This window comes from Anomalospiza imberbis, chromosome 2 (assembly GCF_031753505.1).
Source record: "Anomalospiza imberbis isolate Cuckoo-Finch-1a 21T00152 chromosome 2, ASM3175350v1, whole genome shotgun sequence".
Lineage (NCBI taxonomy): Eukaryota > Metazoa > Chordata > Aves > Passeriformes > Viduidae > Anomalospiza > Anomalospiza imberbis.
In genome coordinates this window covers 16918484-16929146 of record NC_089682.1, presented here as the reverse complement: position 1 = coordinate 16929146, position 10663 = coordinate 16918484, and the positions used below count along the sequence as shown (strand labels likewise).

At 43.1% G+C, this 10663-nt stretch overlaps 1 protein-coding gene across 3 annotated transcripts in view; it reads left to right on the top strand.

Annotated features, from left to right (window-relative positions):
• The first annotated feature begins 3068 nt into the window (after positions 1 to 3068).
• The window catches only part of REPS2 (RALBP1 associated Eps domain containing 2), a 96028-nt gene continuing 88433 nt past the window's right edge, over positions 3069 to 10663 (top strand). Inside the window, exon 1 of one of the 3 annotated variants that reach the window (XM_068179978.1) lies at positions 3069 to 3413. In XM_068179978.1, the coding sequence (XP_068036079.1) occupies positions 3201 to 3413 (213 nt within the window). In that variant the 5' untranslated portion in view covers positions 3069 to 3200. The remainder of the gene's footprint in view (positions 3414 to 10663) is intronic. The other 2 variants (XM_068179979.1, XM_068179977.1) reach the window with 2 other exon arrangements.

Here is a 10663-nt window from a genome sequence, read left to right as displayed (position 1 = left end):
AATACTAATGTATTGGGAGAATTTTTTTGCTACTGGAGGTTATGTTTTATGTCATATTATACATGATAATTTATACCAATTCATATCCTGAACAAAAATATGCCTATCATCCATATTACTGTTATTTCCATTAGCACATCTTTGGAAGTAGTATTTGTTTTGGTTGTTTTTTTTTTTTTTTAACTACGACCTCTGTCTCCCTCCCACACGCGATCACACAATTATTTGCAGGACTGCTGCTGGCTGACTTCAGAGTAAGTAATTGCATTACAAGTTGGGTGGGGAGGGAAGGAGGACCACACACAGATCTAAGCCATAGTTTGATAAGTCAGATTTCAATTCAGTTTGCATTACTGACTATTTTTTCCAGCAAAAAATAAATACTTGAATTGTTCGGATTCTGATACTGATACGCAGCGTTTCTTAGTTGTAGGGAAGTTTTGTAACCTGTAATGATGTCAAAACTTCCATGCAAACAGGAAGGCTGAATATCTCTTCCTATGATATTTGTTTGGCTTTAGTTATCATTAAGTGCCTCTTAGTCTGAACTAATGTACCCTCACAAGAACTTTACAGCACACAAAGGCCATAAATGTCATTGCACAGGGTGCACTGGACTGTACAGAAACTGGCACATGGGGTGGGATGAAACTCCCTATAAGGAGTGGGTGCAGCAGAGTAAGTTGGTGTGGTTGGCATTGCTGAGTGCAGGACACCTGCAGGGAGCAGGCAGACACCTGAGCACCCCCTGTAATCACCAAAGGTGAGCAGGGCTGGTCAGCTCACACCAGGTACACCTCTTGGCTCACACGTACTTTGCAGCACAAGAGGCATGGATTTCCCTGCCTCCCCCCTCAGCTTATGGGGGTTCACTTCTTTCACGTCTTGGAGACAATATGTTGGAAATAACGACATTGGGATAGACTGGTTGTGAACACAGCCACTGTGTAACTTCTGATGAGAGTGGGCTGTATGGAGAGAGGAATGCAAGTTTTAAAGGTCAAGGAAGAAGAGAAAAATGTCCAAAGGAAAAAGAAAGCAGCTGCATGTGTTGGCAGTAAGAGGTGTGGCTGGTGAAACAGACTATTGTGTTCTGGAATGTGTGTGTTTCCAAAATCTTCCTGCCAGGTTCCACCTTAGAAAAACTTTGAAGAATTGACTAACACATCAACCAAGATCAAATGGTGTCTGCGTATTTGTTGTGATGAGACATCACAAGTATTGAGCTGGTCAGTTACAAATGAGCATTTTCAGGCACAGAAAAATGCCCAATTAGCACAAACTATTCACAGTGTTTTCTTTTGCTTGTCAGGGTAACATCTCTCCTGTTCAAGTTCACGTGGAAGCCAGCTGTTCTTCCATAAGCTAGGTTGAAGATATATTATCATGAGAGTCATGTAGTTAAATATGGCAATAGTTAGGTCTGGCCCTCATCCTCTCCACATGGCTGACACCATTTCCTCAGAGCAGTACCTTGTACCTGGCTGAGATACAGGAAAACGCCAGTGACATCTTAGGACTCTCCAGGTGATGTACCTTGCAGTCGGGAGGTCATTCACTCTCTGCTCTGCAGAGCCTTCTCAAACGGACTTGCCTAATTTTTTTTAGCTACTACAGATATTTGCCACTTTAAGTTGGGCTACAAGATTCAGATGCTGAAATAGTCTTGCCCTCCTGCATAACAATATATTTTAAAATTAGAAAATACCATGATTATCTCCGTCCCTAAAAGAAAAATGATTTCTCCATAAAACTCCATCCTTAAACACATGTAGAAATTATTCACCTGCTAATAGCTGTATCTAACAACCCATTCAATATGTTCCATACATTGAGAAGGCAGGAACAGATCTTCACTTTGGATTACAGGAATTAAGAGTTTGCATGTTTTGTGCAAGTGAGAAGGAGGCACAGATATGTGGTGTGAAGATGATAAAGTAGCTTAAAAAAACGTTTTAAAAAGAGGTAACAGTGTTTGATTAACAAGAATAGAAGTGATGAGATAGTAATTTTATTTTTGGCTTTACAGACCATAAATTGAATTATTTTCCATTAAAAGTGTTATGTAAAATTATTACATTTGGATTTCATTTTTTTTCTGAATTAATAGTAAAAAAGCATATAAAAATTAAACCACATTGACTTCCCAAATGTTTTGCATTCAGGAACACAAGTAACAACGCTGGCCCAACATTGCTAATGGTACCGGATGGAAATAAACAGGATGTAGTCTATTTCTCCTGGGTCATGTCTATGCACCAAAGCTGCTGTGAAGAGAACTTGTTGACTCCTCACAGATATTTACAAGGATCACCTGGTAAATATATGTGATCAGCTTATTCCTTGAAATTCCCTAAAGAACTGCTGGGAAGAAAGGCTGCAAAAACCAGTATAAGACACACAACCTCCTGGCTGAAATGTCCCCAGCCCTCCCGCCTCGGTGGTGACCTGCCTGACTTTTGAGGAGTTGCTCGACCTGTAAAGGGAACATTTACAGTGTCACTGCTGACCAAGGAGTAATAAAGAGGAATCTTGTCTCCATGAACAAGGGGCTTTGCCCTTCACGTTAAAGCAAACACGAGAGAGAGAGAACAAGGTGAGATGCTTCTCTCTCAAACTGTTACGGCCAATCGATTAGGACTCACTGCAGAGTATCGAATGATGCCATTTCTTTTCTGTGATGGCCACGTGGCACGTTCAGCACCAGGTGGTACTTTGAAAACGCTACTGGTGAGGGATGCCCCGTCGCTGGCAGCGTTCAAGGCCACGCTGGATGGGGAGTTGAGCAACCTGGTCTAGCGGGAGGTATCACTGCCCATGGCAGGGAGGTGGGAACAAGACGTTCTTTAAGGTCCCTTCCAATCCAAGCCATTCCGTGACTCTACGATCTGGGGAGAAGTCCGCGTGCTGCGGAGCGCCTTCCCGCAGCGGGGCAGGAGCGGGAGGCCCGGGAGCGCAGGCGGGCAGCCGGAGGGGCCGCGGCGAGGGCAGAGGCGGGGCCGGCGGCAGCGGCCGGGGCACTGCGGAGCCGGCGCGGCGCTCACCGGGCGGGGACTGCACCTTCGCCGCCGCAGCGCGGCACCGCCCCCGGCCCCCGCCACACCTCCCGTCCCACCGCCCGTCCCCCCGGCCGTCCCCCCGCTCCCCGGCGGCGCGGCACCCGCTGCCCGGCCGAGCGGCTGTGCCTGCGCCGCCCCGTCATGGAGCAGGGGCCGCCGGGTGGGTCCGGCCCCGCTGCTGCTGCCGCCGCCGCCGGCACCGGGGGTCTGCTCCTGCCCCTGAGCGAGACCGAGCAGCAGCGCTACTCCGAGCTCTTCTCGCGGTGCTGCCCGCCCCCAGAGGCGGCCGCAGGGGGGAGCAGCGTGGGCGAGCTGTTCCGGGCCTCCCAGCTGCCCCCGGACACGCTGCACCAGGTGGGTCCGGGGCTGTCCGGTCCAGCTTCCCCCGGAGCCGCGGGCGGTTTGGGGGGTGCGGAGCGGGACCTGCTCCCGCAGCCCTTCGGGAGAGGGGCTGGCGCTGCCTCCGCCGGGAAGCTGGGGGCTGCGTGCCGTGGGCCGGTGCCCCTGCGCTGCCCGCGGGGCCGGGAGGAGGCACAGCCCTGTCGGCGGCGGGGCAGAGCGGAGCGGGGCCGGTCCCGCCCCGCAGCGGCGATGCTGGGGCTGCTCCGTGCCCGCTTGCTTCCTCCAGACGGGCGCTGGCAGTGCTGGCGCGCAGCGCTCCGCGGTTCTGAGGGGTTCTGAGGGGCCGCCCGCGCCGCCCTGTGCCGGGCTGCGCACCCGAGAGCGCTGCGCGCCCCCCGCGCCCTGGGCGGGCTCTCCCTGTCAGGTCGGTAGTGCCGTCTCCTTTCTCAAAAGGGCCCCGAAAGTCATAAAGGTAGTGGTATGAAAGAACGTGCCATGTGCTAAATTCCAGGTTTATCACTGAAGGTTTTTCCGAAATGTTGTTTCAGTGGGGAAAAAGTCCGCAGGTAAAATGATGTCGCGGTGTTTTATGTCGGTTCATGAGCGCGAATAGAAGGTGCGAAGTGCGAGGGTCTTCCCCGTCAGAGCAGCAGAGCCCCAGAAGTGGTCCCCAACAGGGGCTGTGAGGCGGAGCCCTCCTGCTTTTTGTGGAAAAGCTTGTCCGGGGTGGGAGAAAGCTTGTGCCAGCCAGTTTCCTGGAACAGGGAGGAACCGGACTTGGGTCTTGTCCACCTGCAGATCAGTAATTTAACTAACACACTCTAGTTGCCTAATACTTCCTGAACAGAGATAGGATATTTCTGATTGTTTATATGTTTATTAATTTAACTTTTATTTCCAGGAATTTTGTTCTTCAATAACTTTTACTTACCAAGCAGAAAAGAGTTATGTTGAAATGGAGGTCATGTACCTAGGCACTGCCCAAAGGTAGTGACCTCAACTGCTGTCCTGCTAGCTGGCAGATCATCTCTTAATGAGTTATAGAAATTATTATTGCATAGGGGATTCTGAATGAAAATTGTGGTGTTTCAAGGATATTTTTCTTCCTATTTGTGCTCTTTACCAGATCAGTTAACGAACACCTTACCAAGCACTGTATTACTACCTTCTATTGAGCCACACTGTGACCTTGGTCTTGCAGGTGAATGGAGTAGTGAAAGTAGAGATTTCACATAGATACAGCACTAGGAGTGTTCTTCCTCTTTCCTTTTTTTACAAAGAGGAAAAACAGGAATTTAATTTGAAATAAAAACACTTGTCCAAATAGCCACTTAATTTTTCCAAGAAGTATGGAAAAAAACTCTTATTTTAGCTATGTAGTTTCTTACCCTATCATTTAAGTGAAATTTGTCATTATGTTACTATCATAGTTTGTTTTCAGGGTCGTTTTGGTACTAATGTGTGACTTAAGCCTGGAAATGGTGATACTGATTTTGATTTTGTTTTGGGGTGTTTTGTTTTTGGATTTGTTGGATTTGACATTCTGGGATTTTTAAAACTATTTTAGATTATTTCCAGGTATATTTATGTTATGGTGAGAACATTACTGGCAAAGAAGCCTGTAATTAGCTTCAGGAATATTCAGATAATAAGGCCTTTGGGATCTGGGTCTGTTTCTCTTTTTCCTTCCTTCCCTCCTCCTCTTGTTTATCGGGCACTAATCACAGTGGCATTCTGCTCTACTGCTGGTGTGCCTGTCCTCAGAACCCACTGCTGCCAGGTATTCCTACGTTTGCTGAGACTTCAGGAAAAATGAATTAATGGAAGGCGTTAAAACAAATTGCAAATGGGGATGTTTTGATAGGGAAAATCCCACAATGTTATTTGAGATATTTTTCTGATGTTTTGTCTTATTATATTCCAAAAATGCAATTTAATATTTCCACATTAAAAAATCCCACCATTCTAACAGTTAGGGGAGCAGTACACAGAGATTCCTGGTATACGTTTTCTGCTAGTACGGGGAACACCTGTTTTAGTCCAAGACAGCTCATTTGGGTTAAGATAACATGCTTTCCTTGATACAGTTTTTGAGTATGAATGCTTTTTGGGGGTTTTTAATGCTTTTAAAATCTCCATCTGTCACTATTAGTGCTTTGTATACAGGCAGCATCCCTACTGACCAACTGACAAATGATCATGCTGAGTTTATTCATGTCAGAAACGGGGAGATTTGGTTTGGAAACCAATTCTGGATTTCTACTAAGCAGAGCCGGCACAGTCCGGGGGGTTCTTAACACCATTCTCTGGCCTTGCACCGGCTATGGCAAGGGACAGTTGTGGATGGTTTTGTAAGCAATGTGCAATTTGCAGCTTTTTATTCTCAAGGCATTCATTGAGGAGTGGTGTTACAAATCAGGATGCTTCCAGAACTGACATTTAGTGCTGTGGCAGTCTCAAACCTGTGCTGTTGTCTTCAGTTGTACCTGTGTAATAAGTGGGAGAAATCTTTGAGAAGGAAGGAGCTTTTCCTTATACTCTTTGATTGAGATTTATTACTCATGAAGATGATGCTCACAAGCATCACAGGAAATCTCCCCCCATTTCCTTACCTGTAATGGCAGGGTTTGCAGTTAAGACAAAAATCAGTGGGCGCATCCTGGATGGAATAGTGCTGTTTGGGATGTCTGTTCCTAGGGGAAAAGCGGTGGTGTACGCTCTCAGACAGCAAACAGGCAAGGGTTTGGTTTGCTTTAAAGGTTAGTTGGCTTAATCCAAGAAGATACATGGATGAAATAGGCTAGGTAACAGAGAGCAGGTAGGGAATGCCAGAGCATGTGGTAGAAGAGGAGATGCTGGAATAAATGGAAAGAATCCAAGAGCAGCCGGGTCAGTCGGAGCAGATGGCGTGCACCCGAGAGTCCTGGGTCTTGCTAAGAATGAAGTGATTGAACACAGATTCATTACACCCAGGCTCATTAAAAGCAGCAATTCTGCTGGGCAGTAGGGTTCAGCAGAGCTTGTACTGATTTCACTTTACTTACAGACAGGATTGAACAATGAACTCAGCAAGAGTTATTTCAATTCTGGAAAAAGGTTGCAGTTAGCACTAAAATTAAAAATGTCAGACACTTCATAGGACAGAGAAGGGCATGACAGGGACAGAACGGCATGGGTTTTGTGGACTGTATAATCATACCTCCCCAGTGTACTGAAAGTCTTTGGCTAGACATATTGTTTGGTTAAAGACAGAGCCATTAAGATTGTATTTAGACTTGAACAAAGCCTGTGGCAGATCTTTTACCAGGGGCATTTGAAGTAACTCTGCAAAATGTCTGTAATTATTTGCCTGAAAGGTCTGTGCTGGGTTGTTTTTATTTTTTACAATATTTATGTTGAAGGAGAAGGAGCAGACTAGTAATGCACCAGGCACCTATGCAGACTGTCAGAATTAGAAGAAAATCAACAGCATTTGCTGGATTTAATTGTTTGCATACGTGTTGATGAGGTTGAAAATTGTGTTCTCTATGCTATAGGCTCCTAACAAAGGGGAAAATAACTGAATTTATACAAAGAAAAAATAAATTTTGGAATAAGTAAATGTTTTGGACTCACTGGGACCACAAAAACATCGGTGGTCCTGCAGCATGCTTTGTTACATGGATCAGTATCAGTAACCCTTCCAACAAGGGGAAACAGTAGGCAGAGGTGTGGGAGGAAGGCAGGAGGCACCACTGATGGTCATCAGTGGATGACTAAAAGAGGTTTGTGTGGCCATGTGGGCAAACTCTCTGGGGTTTGTGGCCTATTCCTTGGAAGATCTGTTGGATTATGCTCCCCGAGTGCACTGGGATGTCAATACTCCACACTGATGGCTGTGCCAGGTGCTGACAATGGCTGGTTTGCCCTGTGTCATTCGGGGCAGTTGATTTGTGACCCTGTTTTGAAGCTGGCCACCAGCAAGTGCATACAGCCTCTGCTGCTTGAGTCTGGGACCCCAAGTGTGTCAGTTGTGGGTGCCACCTAACAATGGGCTGATGTCTGCAGGCATCTTGGATAAAATAATGCTTTACACAGTCACTGCCCTCTGATCAGCAAAGGAGAGGTACCTTGTGCTACTTTTGCTGTCTGTTTACATTACTATTGTCTCTGAATATTTTGTCTTAAGAAATTGAGGAGCAGAACTGGACTCAAGATTTACACTAAAATGCATATTTCTTTTCATTAGTTTCCAACTTATTTGATTAATTCTCACTTGGTTGTCTGACAGTATCTTTAATTCTCACTTTTATAAACCTTAATCTTATTTGTGGACTTGGTGCTATCAGTACAGAAATCCAATTTTCTTAAGAAAACACATTCTTTCCTCTGCAAATGAACACACTGTGTTATTTTGAGCTCCAAGGATGACAAGTACTAATTGTGTGATGCTGGAGCTGTACAGGCACTGCATTTTTTAGCTGGGACTCTCCTTCCAGCACTGTGAATAGGGAACACAGACAAACGGTCGTGCTTTTCTTCCACAGACTTCGTGCGTTAACTTGTGTTTATTGTGCCTTGTCTCTATAGTTACAACTCCACACTTTAACTGTATTATGTTCAAAAAGCAGAAGTGTGAATAGACAAAAAAAAATGGTTAAGTTGATATTTCTTTGGAAAAATGCCAGTAAGGATTGGCTTTCTGAAATTTGTTTTTCTTAATTCCATAAGTATAAATTATTACCTGCATGATAGCTGGGGTGGAACTAACAGTCTGCTTTGAACAGGCAGAAAGGAAAAAGAGCTGTGGCAGCTACAATGCGAGCTGTTTGAGTGAGGAAAGTCTGGACTCAATGGTACTTTACAAAAATAAAGTTCACTCTATGGCAGCTGCTGACAGAACGTGGCATTATGTTTGTGCTGGCCGTGTGATTTTGCTGAGTGAACAGTTGATCCATCAAAAAGTGGTGTTAGAGAGAAGTTGCATCCTACTGACGTCTTTGAGTCAGCAAGAAACAAAAGTATGGTACATCATCGTGTAAGCAGTGCAGCAAGAGGAGGAAAGGGAAACTGACATTTCAGTGTCAGTACTGCTGACCACAATCTCCTAAATTGTCGTTGCCTTTCTAGAATCACAAGCAAACTTGTGTTTACGTAAGTAGGACAATGAAAAACCCAGATGTAAATGCTACAGTAGTATTGTTACTAAGAAAATTTCTAAATTTTAACAAGGTAAGGGTTGGTAAGGGTTAGAACTTCACCTGGAGCTATCTTGCTGAATTAAAAAATATAAAATAGTGATCTTAATACATTTTGAAACTATTTTTGTGATGTAAACTATCACTTCATAGTCACTGCTTACAAGATTAGCAGTTTTGAGTGCCTCAGTGTTGACATACACAGAAGATGATTTGTAGAAGCCATTCCTTCCAAGTGTATTTCAAACCACAATGTAAAACAGACTCTTAGACCTGCTTGTCACAGACATGCAGTGGGATGGTCAGAATTAGTCTGGTCAGGGCCTGCAGCCTTTAGTAATTAACCCTTATAACAGCCAAGTGTCAATTAATTATTGAATTTACCAAGAAAATAATGCTTTTCCGTGCCAGTGATTTAATATAATACAAAAGAGATGAGGGGAAAAAGATCCACTGGGGTGAAAAAGAGTTAACTTTCTTTATGAGAGGTTACTGCAGTATGAAGCTGGGACAATGAAGAATGGTTTTCATTTTTATGTTTTCAGTGAGTGTTTTTGTCATGGTACTTACATAAGTGCAGTGGAGTTCACCAAACAGTTGAGTATAACCTCTTCTAGTCTTGTGTATATCTACAGCATTCTGCTGTCAGTACTGTGATGTTTATACACAGATTGATGATGTTGTTGTGTTTTGCAAAGGAGATGTTGAACACAATTCACTTCAGTGGCTGAATCTGGCTCAAACAACCCCTGTGAAAGAGGGATGGTATAAAGTCTGAAAACATGAATTTAGCTGAGCTGGAAAACTTAGCCAAGATAGATTAATGAAAGATGGAATAAGCATTTCTTGAGCAAGGAATCAGGATAAATGACCTATTTAAATTGAAAATACTATAATTTGAGAAATACATCTGATATAATATTTGTAAAGCAAGATTCTTTGCTGTATTAACATCTAAACATGCCAACAGTATAGTAAAATAAAACATTAATGAGCCATATGTGCTAGTTCAACTTTTGAGACAGTCAAACAGTTTAACAGCTGAGTTAGTGGATAATTAACTAGAAAAGGTTGCTGGAGTAGAAAATCAACTCTGGACAAGTAGTAATCTCCTCTTCCTGAACAGGGGGAATATTTTCTTTATCCATTGTATTCAGCAGCATTATTGGGTGAAACTGCATAAAATTGAGAACTCTGTTGGGAATAACTCTTTTTTTGTTTATCATTATTTTTTAAATTTCATTTTTATGTTTTAGATATGATGATGAGGCGAAAGGTTGTAGTGGGATGAGATCCATTAGTTCTCTGATCTGGTAGGACATAGTGACCAGAACTAATCAACTAAATTATTAACTGCAAATTATATTTACTTCATTTTTCAAAGTGTTTAAAAGGCAAAATGTGTTTATAAAGTTCCAAATATTTGTATATGTGAGAAATGTGTAGCTTTTGGTTATTTAGCAGATGAAAACTGTATTTTTAAATGAATTCCAGTTTTCAGTTAAATTTAACTTTGCACATGCCATACATACATATATACAAGTAGGTGTTTCTCTTATTAGTGATTATAATGGAGCAAATTTCTGATTATAAATAAGAAATTAATTCTTATTATAAAATAATAAATTAATTAAACAATTAAAGAATTAAGTTAATTCTTATAAAATAAGAATTAAGATGTATATTAGGTGATGTGGTTGCTCAAATATATTTTAAATTACTACTTTATGGTAAGGTCAAAAATGTTACAGTATTTTTTTAAAAAAAAGTAAGAGTCTTGTTTTAATGATGACCAACAAGACAGGGCTTTATCTAGATAATTATGAGATTAAGGTCTTCTCTCTTTGGACTTAAATAATGTTTTAAATAGTTTATTTTTCCCAAAAATCTGCCTTGCAAACAGTGAAGTTGTTTCAGACTGGGTGGTATTTTTGCAGAGCGGTGTTGAAGATGCTCCTCTGTCCCCTGGGCACTCTCTGGTCTAGATCAGGCTGCTTAGAACCACTCTGAGGTTACACAGTGGCTGCCTGTTCAATCATCTCTTGTGCCTGTTTGAGCCATGCAGGCCTTTACAATGAGCACACA